The sequence below is a fragment of the Mobula hypostoma genome, chromosome 3 (genome assembly GCF_963921235.1).
Source record: "Mobula hypostoma chromosome 3, sMobHyp1.1, whole genome shotgun sequence".
In the NCBI taxonomy this organism is placed as follows: Eukaryota; Metazoa; Chordata; class Chondrichthyes; order Myliobatiformes; family Myliobatidae; genus Mobula; species Mobula hypostoma.
In genome coordinates this window covers 214,935,653-214,956,052 of record NC_086099.1, presented here as the reverse complement: position 1 = coordinate 214,956,052, position 20,400 = coordinate 214,935,653, and the positions used below count along the sequence as shown (strand labels likewise).

Sequence of the window (20,400 nt, the reverse complement as noted above, 5' to 3'; positions counted from 1 at the left end):
ATGATGTAGAAGGAAACCAAAGCACACAGAGAGAACCTATGTGGTTACAGGGACAACGCAAACCCTAGGTCGCTGGAACTGAGATGTAGAAAGTTTACCCACTGTACTATGATATGCAGGTGAGGTTCATAGAGTCACTGTGCATGGAAACGGAATGACCTTTCAGTTCGACTTACCCATGCTAACTGTGCTGCCTAATGAGCAAGCTCCACTCATAGAGCTCAAATTTCTGTCATTCAAATTCATAAAGATAAAAAGCAGGAGGAACTCCTGGTAAAAGGTCTTTGCCTGAAACATTGACTTTTTATTTCTCTACATAGATGCTGCCTGACCTGCTGACATCCACCAGCATTTTCTTGTGTTTGTGTTTCTAAATCTCTTGTGTTTCTAAAAATTAAATATCCGATTCTGGAAATCTGAAGTAAAAAAAGAAAATGCTGGAAAAATTGCAGGTTTAAGAACGCCTATAAAAAAATAAATGGCAACATTTTGGATCTGTGACACCTTCAAAGGTTCAAAGGTTCACTTATTATCAAACTAATCAATTCTGAAATTCTTCAGTTCTAGGGGTAGCCATGAAACTACACATGAAAAGAAAGGCAGCACGATTATCAGCCCCCAAGATCCCACCACCCTGCAAAAAAAAAACAAAAACGGAATAGGCACATTGGCCCCCAAAGCCCTCCTCCCACACAAAAAAATTATTCTAACACCTTTTTAGAATCTGACTGTTTTTTTGGGGGGGGGATAACTTTATGGTGATTGGAGGAAGTATGGGGGGATTTTAGAGGTAAGTTTTTGTTACACAGAGAGTGGTAGGTGCATAAACGCCCTGCCAGATGTGGTGCCACAGGCAAATACAGTAGGGACATTTAAGAGACTCTGAGGTAGGCACATGGATAAAAGAAAAATGGAGAGCTGTATGACAGGGAAGGTTTAGACTGATCTCAGAGTAGGTTAAAAGCTTAGCACAACATCATGGAGCAAAGGACTTTTACTATTCTATATTCTGTGTTTCTCTTTCCATAGATGCTTGAGTCTTACCATCATTTGTGGCAACGTCCGGCTATGTGACTTTTTAAGAATTAATCAGTTGTGCCAGTCTTCGTTGGTCATTCTTCGAACAGTTCCAAACATTCAAAATCAGGATCAGAGTCAGGTTTAATATGTTGTGAAATTTGCTGTTATGCAACAGCAGTACATTGCAATACAAAATAATAAAAACTGTAAATTACAGTAAGTATATATATATTTAAAAAGTTAAATCAAGTAAATAGTGCAAAAACAGACAAAGAAATTAGTGAGGCAGTGTTCATGCGTTCATTGCCCATTCGGAAATCTGATGGCAGAGGGGAAAAAGCTGTTCCTGAATCACTGAGGGTGTGTCTTCAGGCTCCTGTATCTCCTCCCTGATGGTAGCAATGACAAATGGCAGTGATTGCAAAAACAAGCTCAAGTGTGAGCAAAAATAAAATGCAAAGCCAGAAGCCTTTTGTTTTTGCACTTAGGGAGGAAGTGAAGATGTCTTGTGGCTGTGGAAACTTCCTCTTCCCTTAAGTCGTCAATACAGCATTATGTTTGATGTCAGTGTGTACAACTGGCTCCCTGGCTTAGGTGCAACCCCTCTTCTCGCATTATTTGCCCCCTGTAGGTAGGTTCTTTACGTGGCAAGTGATGGGCTGCTTCATGAGCTGTCAAGCCCGATGATTCACAGTTTCCTCCAGTGGCTCCAAGCCTCACCACCCCGTCCAACAGAGAGTGGTGACAAAACACTGAGATTTTTGGCTGTATCTACAGTGGTGAGCTGATTCAAATTTCATCCGGGAGCATTTAAACTCAAGTAGCTAATGCATGTAGATAAAAATTTGTGCATGCAGAACAAAAACAAGACAACAAAAATAAGTGTATTAAATTATGAAGGGGTCAGAGAGGGTCAATGAGCACATTTTTTTTTGCAAGGTCAGGGAATTAAGAACCAGGGGGTGAAGGTTTAGGTCAGAGGGGAAACAGAAACCTGAGGGGAAACTTTCTCAGCCAGAGGGTGGCAGTATATGAGATGAACTGCCAGAGGAAGTGGTTAAGGCAGGCACATGAACAACTTTTCCAAGGTACATGGACAGGTACACGGAGTGGTATGGTTGAGAAGGACAGGGACCAAATGCAGGCAAACTGGACAAGATTACAGGGGAATCTTGATCGGCACAGTGGGTCAGGCAGTGTCCATGGGGGTGAGGGGGGAAGGAATTGTCAACACTTTAGGCCCAAACTCTGCATCAGGGTGTGTTTCTAGTCTTCACTGACTCTGGCTCTGGTGACCCCATTTACCCCCACAGCAAGTTTTCACCCCGAGGCACTTCCTAGTGGTGATAGATAATGGAGCAAAAAAAGACAAAAGAAGTTTTGCAACAGAGACGTTCACTTTCTTTCTGCCACATGAGACAAAGCAATTTATTTATCTGAAACGCTGAAGTTTTGGCTGTGGTTCAGTGAGTGGCTCTCACAATTCTGAGTCACATTGTGGTTCCAAGTCCTCTCCAGAAACCAGAGCTCAACAACTGGGCAGTCTGTCCTGGGCAAGTACACAGAAACCACAGCATTGTCAGAGGAGCGCCTAATGCCTGGTAACCTTATTAAACAGACTCAGATTGAGTCATATAGTCATAGAGCATTGCAGCACGGAAACAAGCCCTTCAGCCCATCTAGTTTGCTGTGATCTGGCTTTCTGCCCAGTTCCATCTGCCTGTTCCTATATCACAGCCCTCCATACTGCTCTCATCCGTGTATCTATCCAAACTTCCATACAGTCCTAAAGTCACAGAAAACTACAGCACAGAAGCAGGCCCTTCGGCCCATCTAGTCTGTGCCACACCATTAATCTGCCCATTCCCATCGACCTGCACCCAGACCGAAGCTCTCCATCCCCCTCCCATCCATGTGCCCATCCAAATTTTTTTTAAATGTTGAAAATGCACCCGCATCCACCACTTGGTATATTCTCACTGCCCGCTGAGTGAATAAGTTCTCCCTCATGCTCCTCTTAAACATTTCAACTTTCACCCTTAACGCATGACCTCTAGCTCTAGTCTCACCCAACCTCAGTGGAAAAAGCTTGTTTGCATTTACTCTAAATCGATCCCTCATAATTTTGTAGGTTCTATCAAATCTCCCTTCAGTCTTCTATGTTCTAGGGAAATAACGTCTTCGCCTATTCATCCTCTCCCTATAATTCAGGTCCTCAAATCCCACCAACACCCTTGCAAATTTTCTCTCTCAATCTTATTGGGGAGGAGAAGATGGCGGCGCGACGCAGCGCGCGCGGCCGCTCTGAATTGATATCGTATTTGTTAAACGGGGCCGTGCACAATCTTGATTTGATGGAGACAGATGTGAGAAGCACAGAGGAACATCTGGAGGAAGTTCTGAAATGCCTGCTTTGCTGCTGTTGCTATTGTGTGATCGAGAATCTCCGGAGGGGAAGGCCCCAAATCCTCGGCTTTGCCTATTGCCTGTTGCCGGGGCCGGGGTCGAAGCGCTCGGCAGAGATGGTGCTCAGTGCTCGGTGTCGGAGGTTTTAAGTTTTTGGACGGACTCCGAGTCGGACTGTGGTCGGGTGCTTCCAGGATGCTGCATCAGCAAGTTTGCGGCGCTGGAAGCTCATGGCAGGGAGAGTTTCTCCCTTCAACCGTCTGCATGAGATGATGGGACTTTTGAGAGACTTTGTGACTTTTTTTTACCGTGGCCATGGTCTGTTCCTCATCAAATTACGGTATTGCTTTGCACTGTTGTAACTATATGTTATAATTATGTGGTTTTTGTCAGTTTTTTTTTCAGTCTTGGTCTGTCCTGTGTTTCTGTAATATCACACCGGAGGAATATTGTATCATTTCTTACTGCATGCATTACTAAACGACAATAAAAGAGGACTGAGTGTCCTCATAATCTAATCTAATCTAATTTATACCTTTCTTGTAAGTAGGTGACCAAGTCTGCACACAGTTCTCCAAATTAGGTCACACCACGTGGCAAAAGCTCTCTTTGCAACCCTATCTAGCTCTGATGCCACTTTCAAGGAACTGTGGATTTGTACTCCCAGCTCCCTATGTTCCACCACACTCCTCAGTGTCCTACCACTCACAGTGTAAGTCCTACCTTGCTTTGTCCTTCCAAAGTGCAACACCTCACACTCGTCGCATTAAATTCTGTCTTCCATTTTCAGCCCATCTTTCCAACTGGTCCAGATCACACTGAAAGCTTTAACAGCCTCCCTCACTGTCCACTATACCCAGAATTCTGGTGATATTCACAAATTTGCTTTTACAGTTTACCACATCATCATCCAGATCGTTGATATAGATGGCAAACAACAACAGACCTAGCACTGATCCCTGCAGCACACCGCCAGTCACAGGTCTCCAGTCAGACAGGCAACCATCTACTACCACTCTCTGGCTTCTCTCACTAAGCCAACATTAAATCCAATTCACGAACACGAGAAAATCTGCAGATGCTGGAAATTCAAAGCAACACACACAAAATGCTAGAGGAACTCAGAGGGTCAAGCAGTATCAGCATTTTGTGTGTGTTGCATTAAATCCAATTGAGTACCTCATCCTACATGCCAAGAAACCCAACCTTAAGTTATCTCTCATCAGAACCTAGGTGTTGCAACTATATAGTCTTCAAATTCAAGTTTACTGTTGTGGATATTACATATGCTGGGTATAAATGCCATAAAATTGGCTTTTTGCAGCATAAATTAACATTAACGAATTAACATAAACTTAAATTAACATAAATTATACATAACGTAATAATTAAGACCTATTCCTAGGGAAAGACAACCAAAATCTAGAGGGATTAGCTTTAAGACCATAGGAGCAGAATTAGGTCATTCGACCCATCAAGGCTTCTCAGGCATTCCATCACAGCTGATTTATTAACCCTCTCAACCCCATTTTCCTGCCTTCTCCCCATACCTTTGACGCCCTAATTAGTCAATAATCTATCAAGCTCTGCTTTACAATAAATATTCCCAATGACTTGGTCTACACAGTCATCTGTGGCAATGAATTACACAGATTCGCCACCCTCTGGCTTAAGAAATTTTTCCTCATCTCTGTTCTAAATGAACGTGCGTCAATTCTGAGGCTGTGCCCCCGGTCATAGATTCCCCCAATATTGGAAACATTCTCTCCACATACGCTCTATCTAGGCTTTTCAATATTTCATAGGTTTCAGTGAGATCTTCCCTCCCCCATACCCACCACCCATTCTTCTAAACTCGAGTAAGTACAGGCCCAGCCATTAAACGCTCTTCAAATGTTAACCCTTTCATTCCTGGGATCATTCACGGGAAGCTCCTCTTGACCTTCTTCAATGCCAGCACACTTTTTCCTCACATAAGGGCCTCAAAATTGCTTACAATACTCCAACTGCAGTCTGACCAATGCTTACAAAGCCTCATCATTACATCCTTGCTTTTGTACTCTAGTAGTCTTGAAATGAATGCTAACATTGCATTTGCCATCCTCACCACTGACTCAATCTGCAAGTTAGCTTTCGGGGAACCTTGCATGAGGACTCCCAAGTCACTTTGCAGCTCTCATTTTTGAGTTTTCTCCCCATTTAGCAAATAGTCCATACCTTTATTCCTTCTGCCACAGTGCACAACCATACACTTTCTGACACTGTATTCCATCTGTTCGAATCATTTGCCCATTCTCCCAATCTGTCTAGGTCCTTCTGCAAAAATCCTGCTTCCTCAACAATACTTACCCCCCACCCCACCTATCTCTGCATCGTCTGCAAACTTGGACACAAAGCCAACTCTTCATTCAAATCATTGACATATGATTCGAAGTGGTCGTAACACTGACCCCTGCAGCACAAGTCACTGGCAGACATCTAGAAAAGGCCCTCTTTATTCCTACTCTTTGCCTCCAGCCAGTCGATCAATCTTCTATCCATGCTAGTACCTTTCTGGTAATCCAGTGGGCTCTTATCTAGTTAAGCAGCCTCACTGGCATCACCCTGTAAAAGATGTGAAAGTAGCAATTGAAAAGTGCCAGTATTCAGAGAGACTTGGTGACCTTGTACACGAATGGAAGTTAATATGTAAGGGGTATATAAAAGAGTGAATGCACGCAGGCTTTTTCCTCTCAGCTAGGGTGAGATAACAACTGAAGGTTAAGGGTGAAAGGTGAAATATTTTAGGGGAATATGAGGAGGACCGTCTTCACTCAGAGAGTGGCTCGAGTGTGGGATTAGCTGCCAGCAGAAGTAGTGAATATGGGTTTGATTGCAATCTTAATAGAAGCTTGGCTAAGTACATGGATGGAAGGGGTATGGAGGGCTATGGTCCAGGTGTGGATCGATGTTACTAGGCAGAATATCGACCACTCCTCCATTGAGATTGTTAAGAACACCAAATTTCTTGGTGTTCACCTGGCGGAGAATCTCACCTGGTCCCTCAACACCAGCTCCATAGCAAAGAAAGCCCAGCAGTGTCTCCACTTTCTGCGAAGGCTGAGAAAAGTCCATCTCCCACCCCCCATCCTCACCACATTCTACAGGGGTTGTATCGAGAGCATCCTGAGCAGCTGCCTCACGGCCTGGTTCGGAAATTGTACCATCTCGGATCGCAAGACACTGCAGCGGATAGTGAGGTCAGCTGAGAAGGTCATCGGGGTCTCTCTTCCCGCCATCACAGACAGTTACACCACACACTGCATCCACAAAGCAAACAGCATTATGAAGGACCCCATGCACCCCTCATATAAACTCTTCTCCCTCCTGCCATCTGGAAAAAGGCACCGAAGCATTCGAGCTCTCACGACCAGACTATGTAACAGTTTCTTCCCCCAAGCCATCAGACTCCTCAATACCCAGAGCCTGGCTTGACAACAACCTACTGCCCTCTACTGTGCCTACTGTCTTGTTTATTATTTATTATTATTATTTATTGTAGTGCCTGCACTGTTTTGTGCACTTTATGCAGTCCTGGATAGGTCTGTAGTCTGGTGTAGTTTTTGTGTTTTTTCTTATGTAGTTCAGTGTAGTTTTTGTATTGTTTCATGTAACACCATGGTCCTGGAAAACGTTGTCTCATTTTTACTATGTTCTGTACCAGCAGTTATGGTTGAAATGACAATAAAAAGTGACTTGACTTGAGAATAACAGTTCGGCATGGATTAGATGTATCAAAGGGCCTGTTTCTGTGCTGTAGTGCTCTATGTAGGTTCATCAAGTTGGCAATTAGAAAAGTAAAGCCTTAATTGCAAAGGACCTTGGTGAGACCACATTGGGTGTATTGCTTAAAGGTGTGTTCTCTCTATCTAAGGAAACACATATTTGCAATAGGAGAACTACAACAGATGTCTACCATGGCAGGATGCAGTTTGTCCTGTGAGCAGAGATAAGGTAGACATGGCCTTCAATACCATAGTTCCAAATAAACTCATCTCAAAACTCCTTGACCTGGGACACAACACCTCCCTAAGCAACTGGATCTTTGACTTTCTGGTCAACAGACCACATGCAATTGAATAATTCTGAGCTCACACATCCTAAAGATTCACTAGGTTACAATCAGGGATACAAGACTTCAGTTATGTAGAGCAACTTAAAAAATTGGAAGACCCTAACTTGGAACCAAGAATATTTATGGGGGGAAGTTTAATATTATATTGATAGGGTAAAACAAGTGAATGCCTCCCATCCATTGCCCAAGGACATTAAAGATCTACCACATAACCCTGACCAAGCAGAGAAAAATTCTCTACCACAAAGAACATCAATAATCCATTTGAGTCTTTAAACATCCTAATACTCTAAAATGCTCATTTTAGCTAAAGCAAGCCCAGATATAACAACTTTAAAAAGGAGCTCCACCTTGGCTTCTAAATGATGTAATGAATACATCAGAGAGCCCTGTTCCCCAGGGAACAGCAATTTTCTCAGTTACAATGACAGGCAGGAACCAAATGCTACATCGATCCCCCAGAGGAATGGACCAGCAATGATTATATGATAAATCACTGGAATGGCTTCAGGTCTTCATTAGGCAGTGTACACAACTGCAGATCCCCTATCTTCAGAGATAAGATGATGGCATGGGTACCACTGCTTGTGACTTGTTTTAATTACAAATTGCTAATTGGCACGCTGTTTGCAAGAGAGAAGCAATGTTGAATGATACCAGTCTCAATTAGGGCAAATTGCTCCATTAAGCCATTTGTCACCTCATATTTTAAACATCTTAAACTCTGCTCTCTGAAACTGTAAAATCACACATGGGCTTCATCTAGGAATGCCTCCAAAACACTTAATTTCCTTCAGCACAGAGCACTACACACAGAAACAGGCCCAATGTCTCATCTAGACCACGCCAGCCCGATCTTTTCCCATATACCTGCAGCCAGATGATAGGCCTTCATTCCTCTCTCATCCATGTACTAATCCAAACTTCTCTTAAATGTTACAACTGAACTCGAATCTACCACTTCCGCTGGCAGCTCATTCCAAATTGCATCCCCCGCTCAGATTCCCCTTAAATATTCCACCTTTCATCCTAAATTACGACTTCTAGTTCTAGCCTTATCCAACCTGAGGTCAAAAAGTATCTATCCTATCTATGCCCCTCATAATTCTGTATACCTCTGTAAGATCTCCCCTCACCCTCTTGTGATCCTGTGAATAAAGTCCTAACCTATTCAACCTTTCCCTATAACTCAGATGAAACATACTGAAGTCAACCATGTAATCAGAGTCAAGACTAGACAATTCATGTCAAAATTCTCAGCCAGAGTGAGGTGATTGGAGTTAATAAAACAGTTAACTTTTTTTCAAATTCCTTTCCATCCAGATTTTTTGCACAGCTTTGAAAAGAGGAAAGGGTTTTAATTTAGAGCCCAGGGAAGGCTGTAAAAATATTCCCAAATGGAATCTGATATGACATGTAGGTAATTTTCTTTGTAGGCTTGTTGCTCAGCACATTGGACAGACAGAACTTCTGATACACCTGAGCTTTGCTTCTATTTCCGGGCCAGCTACCAAATCCACAAGGGGTTTAATTATGAAAAGAATGTCAAAGTTAAAAAGGTTTCTTGTTGGTAATTTGGGATTTTGGGAAACTATAAGACATTGGGGCAAAATTAGGTCAATTGGCCCATCGAGTCTGCTCTGCCATTGAATCATAGCTGATTTATTATCCCTCTCAACCCCATCCTCCAGTCTTCTACTTGTAACTATTACCAATCAAGAATCTATCAACCTCTGCTTTAAATATACCCCAATGACTTGGCCTCCTGAGGCAATGGATTCTACAGATTCACTACCCTCTGGCTAAAGATATTCCTCTTCATCTCTGTTCTAAAGGGTTGTCCTTCCATTCTGAGGCTGTGTCCTCAGATCCTAGACTCCCACACTATAGGAAACATCCTCTCCATGACCACTTTATCTAGGCCTTTCAATATTTGATAGGTTTCAATGAGATCTCTCCTCATTCTTCTAAACTCCAGCAAGTACAGGCCCAGAGCCATCAAATGCTCCTCATACGTTGACCCTTTCATTCCCAGGATCATTCTCATAAACCTCCTCTGGACCCTCTACAATGACAACACATTCTTTCTTAGATAAGGGGCCCAAAATTTCTCACAACACTCCAAGTGTAGGCTGAGGAAGAAGAGTGGAACTTTATCAGTAGAGGGAGGGAAGAAGGATAGAATGATCTGAGATGTTTAGGGTGTATCAGAGGAGGCACGCCCACTATCAAGACGGAGGACCTCCTTCATGTCTATTTTGTGTGATAAGAAGACTGGTGGGGACTCCCATGTGACTTCAAAAGGAATGGGTGCCCTTCCAACTCCTACCACTACTACCAGTGCTCTATGGACCTGAGATAATCTTATCCGTGCAGTCCAGCACAAAGTATGTAGCAATTCCAGGATCACGTAACAAGAGAACCTAAAAACAATTGGTACAATGCTTTTGTTTCTGTGTTAACTTGCTTCTATGAAGGTCATTATGTTTAATGAGTGCTCTAGATATGGATATATTTAAGTATGGCTTTCAAATCCACAATCTTTGGATTACGGATTTGAATACAGATGAATGGCCTCAGCCCAAAACATCAACTGCTTATCTCTTTCCATGAATGCAGCCTGACCTGCTGAGTTCCTTCAGCATCTTGTGTGTATTACTCTGGACTTTCAGCATCCCTTGCGTTCACAACCTTTGGAGCTTTTATTCCATTTTTAGTTTCTTTAGAGACACCGCACAGTTCTGGCCCAACGAGCTAGAACTGTGACCAATTACACCCATATGACCAATTAACTACTACACCACACGTCTTTAGAATGTAGGAGGAAAAAGGAATAGGTGGAGAAAACCCCTGTGGTGACGGGGAGAAGCTGCAAACTCCTCGCAGACAGCAGTGAGATTGAACCCAGGGTCACATAGCCATAGTCATAGTCTCACTTTCTCCATCAATGCACACGTACAACAAGGAGCGGACAGCAGCTGCTAATGATTGGAAGATAGCAAAAGGAAATGATGTGGAGTATTAACATCATGGAAATTACCCACCTCCAATGAAAAAAGGTTCTCCAAGGAACTATCTGCAAGGAGCACGTCCACAAGAAAGCAGCACCCATCATCAAGGAACGTCACCATCTAGGCCATGCTCTTTTCCCGCTGCTACCACCAGGATGGAGGTACAGAAGCCACTTTCCCCACCATGGCAACATTCTTTCCTCAAAGGCAGACACTGGCTCAGAGATCAACCACAGCCTGAGTAGCGGAGCCTGTGTAAGACTATGGAAAAGAGCCTTTGAAGACCGTGAGGTACAGCTCCAAACAAAATTTTTAGTCTATAGAGCAGTCCTTCCTACGTTTCTTTGTGGAACTGAATCACGAACCACCTATAGTAGGCACCTGAAAGCCCTGGAACAATATCACCAAAGAGCCTGACGAAAGAATTTAGGGATCAGCTGAAAGAAGCAGACACAGCACTACCAGTGTACTTTGAAGAAATAACAGGCAGGATAGACAAAGGAGAGTCAGTAAATGTTGTTTACTTGGATTTTTGGAAGGACTTTGACAAGGTACCGCATATGAAGCTGCTAAGCAAGCTAAAAGCCCATGGTATTACAAGGAAGATACCAGCATGACTAGAAGATTGGACGACTGGCAGGTGACAAAGAATGGGAATAAAGAAGGCCTTTTTTGGTTGGTTGTCAGTGACTAGTAGCGTTCCACAGGGGTTAGGCTACTTGCAACAAGGAGTAGACAGCAGTTGCTAAAAAATGGTAATAGTAGATTGGGGTAGGATTGGTAGTGCCTGATTTTAACATTAAAAAGCAAGTGAGAATAAATGATGATTTCTCAGTGTATACAGGTAAAATGACAGCTGTTCTATTAACTTTGCAGTGGATGGTGGAAGTGAGACCAAGGACAGTTGTAATATTGACTGATTCAAGCACAGCAATCAGGAGTCTAAAAGATTTATATTCAGAGGCAAGATCAGACATTACGTATGAGATAATACAAAGCTTACTTAGAATTAAATGATGGGACTCTGTATATATTTTATGCATATTCCTGCACATGTTGGTATTGGAGGGAATGAACAAGCGGATAAGTTAGCAAAGGAGGCAACTAGACGAGCAGAAGTAGACATTCAAATAAATTACAGTAAAGGAGAAATGAAAGGTGTGAAATCAAACAATCGTGGAGAAAACAATGGGATAAAGACAGAACAGGAAGACATCTTTATAATATCCAGAAAATAGTGGAATGTTTGAGGAACGTAGGAAAGGGTAGGAGGGAGAAAGTGATAATACAGAGATTAAGGTTTAGACACACAGGGTTAAATGGTACATTGTTTTTCATGAAGAAATACAAAAAAAATTATTTATTGAGATACAGTGAGCCACATCACCCAGCAACCCCTTATTTAACGCTAGCCTAATCACAGGACAACTTACAGTGAGCAATTAACCTACCAACCAGTAGTCTTTGGACTGTGGGAGAAATCCAAAGCACCCGGAGGAAACCCAAACGGTCATGGGGAGAATGCACAAACTCCTTACAGGCAGTGGCAGGAATTGAACCGTGTCACTGGTACTGTAAAGCCTTGTGCTAACCACTATGCTACCGTGCCACCCCACAGTAATGGAAGGTGTGAGTACTGTAATCAGCAAGAAACGGTTGAGCACGTATTGGTGAAGTGTCCAAGATATAATCAAGGGAGGGGGTGGTTGGCTTTAAAGTTTTCACAGAATAAAATACAATTTAATATTAATGATATTTTGCAGAAAGGAACACAAGATTATTGTTTTAGTGCATTTCCTTAAAGCCACAAGTCTTTTTTTTATAGAAGTTGATACTAATATAAAATACATAGGATTTAGATATCCTGACCCACACTCCAGTTCAGAAGGTGGCAGTAATGCACTTTAAAGCTGTTTGCCAGTTGCCATAAAAACCTCAGAAAAAGAAGAAGATTGCCTGTGTGGCAAGATAGAAAGCAAAAAGGATAAGGAGTATTAACATGATGGAAATCACCACCTCCACTGTAACAAGTTCATACAAAGAATTACCTACAAGGAGGCACTGCCACAAGAGAGCAGCATCCATCATCAAGGACCTCGACCATCCAGGCCATGCTCTCTTATCGATGCTGCCATCCAGTCCCATTACACCAAGTTCAGGAACAGTTATTACCCTTCAACTGTCAAGCTCCTGAACCAGCGTAGACAACTTCACTCACAACTCAAAACTGATTCAACAAACTGTGGCAACACACATCAAAGTTGCTGGTGAACGCAGCAGGCCAGGCAGCATCTCTAGGAAGAGGTACAGTTGATGTTTCAGGCCGAGACCCTTTGTCAGGACTAACTAAAGGAAGAGTTAGTAAGAGATTTGAAAGGGGAATCTACAAACTGTGGAATGTCCAGCTGAAGGGTCCCAGCCCAAAAAGTCAACTGTTTACTCTTCTCCATCGATGCTGCCTAGCCTGCTGAGTTCCTCCAGCATTTTGTGTGTGTTGCTTGGATTTCCAGCATCTGCAGATTTCCTCTTGTTTGTGATCCTACTACAAAATATGGACTTACTCTCAAGGACTCTACAACTCAATGTTCTCGGCATTATTTTATTATTATTTCTTTTTTTTTGTATTTGTACGCTTTGTCTTTTGCATGCAGATTGTCAGTGTTTGCATTTAGCTTTTCACTGATTCTACTGTGTGTTTTTGTTCTATTGTGAATATCTAAAAGAAAATGTATCGCGGGGTAGCATGTGGTTCATATACGTATTTTGATAATAAATTTTCTTCGAATTTTGAACATTGAGAAGCTGGAGTTTGTTCTGGACAGAAGTGGAGCTGGTGTACAAGAGGTCGCAAATTATTTGTGAAGGAGAAAAAGTTGAACTGTGGGGATCGAGAAAGTGCAGGAGAGGAGGAGACAGAATATGATCCCGCCACCCAGTTCCCTATTCCAATGTCTATCCGTAATAATGTCTTACCTTTCCTGGACCTGGAGAAGAACTTCATTGAGACAGGTGAGGTAGAGGTTGAGCTGCCAGAGGAATCCTTTGACGTCGAGCGAAATATGCCACTGAAGCTCATTCGTCGGGGAGACCTTGGCGAAGAGTCTTGGGGAAAAGGGAAGACTGTTTTGGGGGAACCTGGGCTTTGCTTCACTCTCACTGGGGCGGAGACAGGACTGGACGGCCGATGGTAAAAATTCCGGGAAAAAAATCCTTTGGAGGGGCTGCCGCAGGTGTGGAAACTGTCTTCTCCCTGTGGAGAGGCACAACAGTCAGGCCTAGGAGCACAAATCATAGCACAAAGGTCCACTGAGGAGATGATACTCTGAAACATTTCTACTTCTTCTACGCACTTCAGAAGGACACTGAGAACAGGGAAAGGCAACAAAGTACAACAGAAAAACTTCAGTGCACGGCTTGACTGATTACAGTCAAATCTACTGTGAAGCTGCACATATTACAAGAACAAACTGCAAAACTGAGAGGGACAACAATCGTTCAAATAGATAACAGGGTTGAAATGAGTAATTTTAAGAATTCTGAAATGGGCCAACACTCTGGAAAGATCAAGGAGTTTGGAGCCAGAGGAATTGATTGTGGACTTCAGGAATGGAAAGCCAAGAGAACACACACCAGTCCTCGTTGAGGAATCAGCAGCGGAAAGGGTGAGTAGCTTCAATCCTGGTGCCAACATCTCTGAAGATTGAACCTGGGCCCAACACATTGATGCAATTAAAAAGAAGGCACACCAGCAGTTATGTTTCATTAACAATCTAAGGAGATTTGGTATGTCACCTAAGACTCTAGCAGATCTCTACAGCGGTACCGTGGAGAGCATTCTAACTGGTTGCATCACCATCCGGTATGGAGAGGCCACTGCACAGGATCTGGAAAATAGAGGCTTGTAAACTCAGCTAGCTCCATCATGGGCACTAGCCTCAAAAAGGTGGCATCCATCATTAAGGAATCTCACCACCCAGCCAGGACATGCCCTCTTCTCATTACTACCATCAGAGAGGAGGTACAGGAGCGGTCCCAATACTGGCCCCTGTGGAACACCACTAGTCACTGGCAGCCAACCAGAAAAGGATCCTTTTATTCCTATTCACTGCCTCTTACCAATCATCCAATGCTCTAACCATGTCAGAATCAGAATCAGGTTTATTATCACATCACTGATTCTTGACACTTTGACGAAAATATGTCCCACTAAGAAACGTACTAACTCCGTTGAAAATGAATAACATTTTCTTATTTTAAATAATCAGGGTCGATCACCTGAGGGTCTTTTGCACAAATGCAACATTTTTTCATATGTTTGTTTTTAATTTTATAAATTATATGATTATATGATAGCCCAATACCCACAAAATTAGTTGTCCTCAGACAAGAGATTATCATTTCAAATTGATAAAAAGTGTGAAAAAATCATTTAAAATGTATAATATTTATCCCTGATGAAAGGGTAGAGTGAAAAACCTCTTTAAAACTAAAAGCAGTGAATTTTCAACAATATTTACTCTTATTTTGTGGTTGCTCAAAATGTGTCCCAAGTTTTTGTCAACACCGTCAGATATTTATTTAAAAAAAGGCAATACAATCAAGCAACCACATGGTCAACTATATTCCTGAGGATCCCCTTTCCACCCTCCACATCTGCTAAATGCAACAAGGTCAAACAATCTCCTGTAAGTTTGCTATCTTTTCAATATTTTTTACATATTTATTGATGTTGCTACCGTCACAACCATGATGTGTCAACGCTTTCTCTTTTATATAGAAAGAATTATTGTAAATTATGATATAAATTCATGCATTTTAAGTAGAGGCCAGAGGCAGCAAGCAACAGAGGGAAAACAAGACGGCTCCTGTATACTCATGCAGGTCATGTAAAAAAGTGTGTTTTTGTCACCACCGTCAGATGTTAAAACTGTTAGGTTTTCTGTCTGATGGTGGTGACACATAGTTTGACGGTTTTGACAAAAACATCCAAATCATCCTCAATGGAGGCTTGAATATAATTTATGATCAAACTAAATAGTAATATGGCTTGTAATGTTTCATTAACCTCTTTATTTATAATATACATAATTTCCCCTTTATTTCTTCCACACACAGGCCTACAATATTTCCTTACTATATGTATCCCCAATGACTAAAACCACAAATGAATTTAGTTGCACCACCCAATCACTTTAAAATTTCATCAAATTAAACATAATTAAATTCATAGTAATTTTGCACAATTTCACAGTAATTCTATTAAATTCTGACCTTCCTTTTATGTATTTTAGGAAGTTATGGCTAGGCAGCAGCTATCAGTGGGGAGCAAAGGAGAAGTAACGGAATACTAAGAAGGCGGAGAGAGAAAATATATAGTGAGCCAGAGTTAACGGAGGAATACCTGAGAAAGGAAAAGCAAAGATGGAAGAAGAGAGTAGAGGATGGGAAGATAAAAACTATCAGTGATTTGAATGAATGTGAAAAGAGGAGTAAGAGAAAGGCGTGGAAACGTAGACAGCAAGAGTCGAGAGAGTGCAAGAGAACATCCAGAAACTCCTTCAGATAGTCCATTGGATCAGACTATATAGGAGCTAGCTCGCAGTACGCAGTCTATAGCAGGGGAAAGGGAAAAAAAGAAATCAAGAGCAAGATACTTGAGAGAGATGAAAGCTTTGAAAAATAAACTTCAAGAGATAATAAAAGATAGGAACAGACTGAAAAAGCGTTGGTGACGAGAGCAAACTAGAAAAACACAAAAAACATAAGTCACCAAAAAAAATAGAGCAGATGCTACAGGGAAGCAAACTCAAAAACCCCTCCATCAAGAAAACCCTGCTCTTCCACAACTGTTTCATTCAAGAATTTAATCAAAACAAAAATAATTTACAGTCACCCCACAAGTCTGCTCAAAAATCAAAGAACTTGACTCTCAGGCAGGGTTCTAAAGAAATATCGCCTAATGCACCAGACAAAGCAGTTTGGGCTGACATATAACACACTGCGAAAGAGAAGGACTACTGACAAAAAACCCACTTACATTCAAACAATAACCCAGATGGTTCAGGATTTCTACCATAATGCTGCACGAATGACGACTGACAAACAGGACACGATAACACGGAAGAAAATAAAGCGTCAGAGAATGATTCTGACTGACACAATATTCAACCTCCACAGGGAGTTCATCAAAAAGGAACCAACTGTAAAACTCAGTTATTCATCCCTCTGTGCCTTATGTCCATTCTATGTCACAGCACCAAAACCATCAGATCGAAAGACACGCCAATGCCAATACCATGAAAATGCAAAGCTGATGTTTGAGGTCCTAAGAGCACATGGTGTTGTCAAGTCTAGCAAATTGGAGGATAGTTTTGAACTTGTGTGTTGTTCTCAGACAAGCGAGGCATGTCTTCTGCGCTCCTGCACCCTGTGTCTCCACAAGCACACACTTCCCACCCCACAGCAAGAGTTGACCGATGTTGAGTGGCAGCAATGGGAATGATTTCAGGACCAAACAGCAGATGGAATTCACTACAATACAAGACTTGTGAAGCACAATGGCACACTGACAAAGCTCATCAAACCGAAGACAAACCGGAGTGAAACAACAACACATGTGTGCTTAGTTCAGAACCAGTCCAGGGAATACAGCAGCTTGATACAGAACTGCAATGAAAGCACTGTAATTGTGCATGTGGACTTTTCTGAGGCATGGAAATGCAAATATAGTTCTGAGGTACAGTCATGCCATTTTGGTCAGAACCTCCCACAACTCAATCTGCACATTGGCATGTACTACACAAAAGAAGAGAAAGCAGAATTTTGTACAATATCAGAATCCAAGCGACAGGATGCTTCTGCCATTTGGACTCACATGGAACCAGTCCTCAGAGGTATTTGTTTAAAATTTCCAAAAGTTGATACCATTCAATTTTGGTCAGATGGCCCCAGCAAGCAGTACAAAAACAAGAAGAACTTCTCTCTCCTCTGCAATGTACCTCTAACGCTGGGTTTCCAGAGAACAACCTGGAACTTCTTCACCACTTCACATGGGAAGGGAGCTCCAGATGGCATTGGGGGAACTGTGAAAAGGACTGCAGACAGCCTTGTACTACGGGGGAATCACATTGTGGATGGCAAGATCTTCCATGAGATGGTTGGGAGAAGCCTTTGCAGTACTCAACTCTATCATATTGCTGAAGGTGACATACAGAGATATGATGCACTCCTTTCTCAACCACTAAAACCTGTACTAGCAACGAGGAAAATCCATCAGGTCATACCTTACGGAAACAGCATCCATCGCAGATCATTGTCATGTTTCTGCAGTGAGCCACAGATTTGCCAGCATTTCAGTTGACTGAAAATACACATGCCAGGGTACAGGCTGAGGAGAATGATGGCCCTACCACAATGGGAAAAAACAGAGGGCCTTTGGCAATGCTGATGGAGGAAATGGAGCAGGAACCCCAGAGTGGTCCTGATGGGACTGCGACAGATATACCTGCTGGTGTCATTAATTGTGGAGATTGGCTTGCAGTCATTTATGACCAAAATTGGTGGTTAGCAAAGACTGTCACTGTGGATGCTCATCATCAAGATGTTCAAGTGGAGTTTTTCCACCCTCATGGGCCCAACACGTACTTCCATCCAAAACCTGGTGGAAAGGATATGTGCTTCGTACCAGTTGAAGATATTCTGGTCAAACTGATGGAGCCATCATGACCGGGTCATGTAAGCAGGACGAGGGAGATCTACCACCTGTCTGCTGAAGTCATGGACGTCATAGAGGAGGAGCATATTAATCGTCTACTTCCTGATAAAGCTAACTGAATGTTTTCGAAGATTTTCAAGCCCAGAAATGAATGGAATTTTTTTTTTAAGTTCCTGGTGTGTTTTCTGATATTTATACTTAAACATTGCAGTTGTACTGTAGTTTTTATTTTGCTGTTTACTGTTAATATTTACAGAAGGATAAAAAGTACATGACAAATTGTCATTTGTTGTACCAAGTTGTTAAATAAAGTTGTTAAACAAGGAAGCATTGACTTGAGTGGTGAAGAGGTTGGAATTGTTTGTTGTAATTAGGCCACTGCCACCACCGTCAGGTCTCAGTCAGCACCGTCAGAGGGAACTTCCCTTGTTTTAAATTAATATGCTTACAATCTGTTCCTCCAAAACAGCTGATTTATTAAAGTAATTGTTTCTTTGAAATTAAAAATGCGTTTTTAACGTCCAAAATTGTTATGTTGTATATTTAATGCTAATGATAAAAGTTGCAAGATGTAAGTTTTTAAAGGAGTACATGTGAAATAGTATAAAAAATGAACAAAAGTGAATATTCAACATTTAACAGCATATATGTGTTGAATGGTGTAGACACAATGATTTAAAACCTCTAAATCTTTATAAGACTAAATAAATAAGAATAATTAGCTTTTTATTTGTCTGACTGTGTTGACAAAAACTAAGTAATGACAGGAAAAACACACATTTTATGGAAAAATTACAAAATCAGGAGGTTGCACTGAAATATTGCTTGATTGCTGAGACCTTGTTCTATGAACATATAGTTTAGATTTCTTAACGTTTAAATTTTTTTTCTTTTCAAAATTAAAACCTGTTTTATCCAAATTTTCAAGAATCAGTGACCAGCATGTGACGTGAAATTTGTTAACTTAGTAGCAACAGTTCAATGCAATACATAAGATAGAAGAAAAAAATAATAATAGTAATAATAATAAATAAATCTTATTCAGTATGCTTTATACAGTATGCATATATTGAATAGATTTAAAATAGTGCAAAAAACAGAAATACGATATATAAAAAAAAAGTGAGGTAATGTGCAAGGGTTCAATGTCCATTTAGGAATCGGATGGCAGAGGGGAAGCTGTTCCTGAATCGCTGAGTGTGTGCCTTCAGGCTTCTGTACCTCCTCCCTGATGGTAGCAGTGAGAAAAGGGTACGCCTCCTGGGTGCTGGAGATCCTTAATAACGGATGCTGCCTTTCTGAGGCAACGCTCCTTGAAGGTATCCTGCGTATTTTGTAGGCTAGTACCCAAGAAGGAGCTGATTAAATTTACAACCCTCTGCAGCTTCTTTTGGTCCTGTGCAGTAGCCCCTCCATATCAGACAGTGATGCAGTCTGTCAGAATGCTCTCCACAGTACATCTGTAGAAGTTTTTGAGTATATTTGTTGACATACCAAATCGCTTCAAACTCCTAATAAAGTATAGCCACTGTTTTGCCTTCTTTATAAATGCATCAATATGTTGGGACCAGGTTAGATCCTCAGGGATCTTGACACCCAAGAACTTGAAACTGCTCACTCTCTCCACTTCTGATCCCTCTATTAGGATTGGTATGTGTTCCTTCATCTTACCTTTCCTGAAGTCCACAATCAGCTCTTTCAGACAGAGTAACATTTACAGGTGAGAGCAACCTCCCCTCTATGGACTCAGTCTATACTTCTCACTGCTTCAGTAAAGCAGCCAGCTTAATCAAAGATGGCACTCACCCTGGACATTCTGTCTTCTCCTCTTCCCCACTGAGTTGAAAATACAAAGGCCTGAAAGCACGTACCATCAGGCTAAAAGGCAGCTTCTATCCCACTGTTCTAATATTCTTGAATGGGGACTTCCTTATACAAGATGGATCTTGGTCTCACAATCTACCTCAATATAATCTTGCACTTTATCGCTAACCTGCACTCTACTTTTTTTAGTAGTGCTTATATTATATTCTGCATTCTGTTATTGTTTTACCTTACTCTACCTCAATGCATCGTGTTATCATTTGATCTGTATGAACAGTGCAAAACAAGCTTTTCACTGCATCTTGGTTCAT

At 41.7% G+C, this 20,400-nt stretch overlaps 1 protein-coding gene across 5 annotated transcripts in view; it reads right to left on the bottom strand.

Moving 5' to 3' along the window:
- LOC134344521 (5'-AMP-activated protein kinase subunit gamma-2-like) overlaps positions 1–20,400 on the bottom strand; it is a 512,949-nt gene that overhangs the window by 289,690 nt on the left and 202,859 nt on the right. For all 5 annotated transcript variants that reach the window (XM_063044464.1, XM_063044467.1, XM_063044463.1 and 2 more), the window contains one exon: positions 13,525–13,801. In XM_063044464.1, the coding sequence (XP_062900534.1) occupies positions 13,525–13,801 (277 nt within the window). The remainder of the gene's footprint in view (positions 1–13,524; positions 13,802–20,400) is intronic.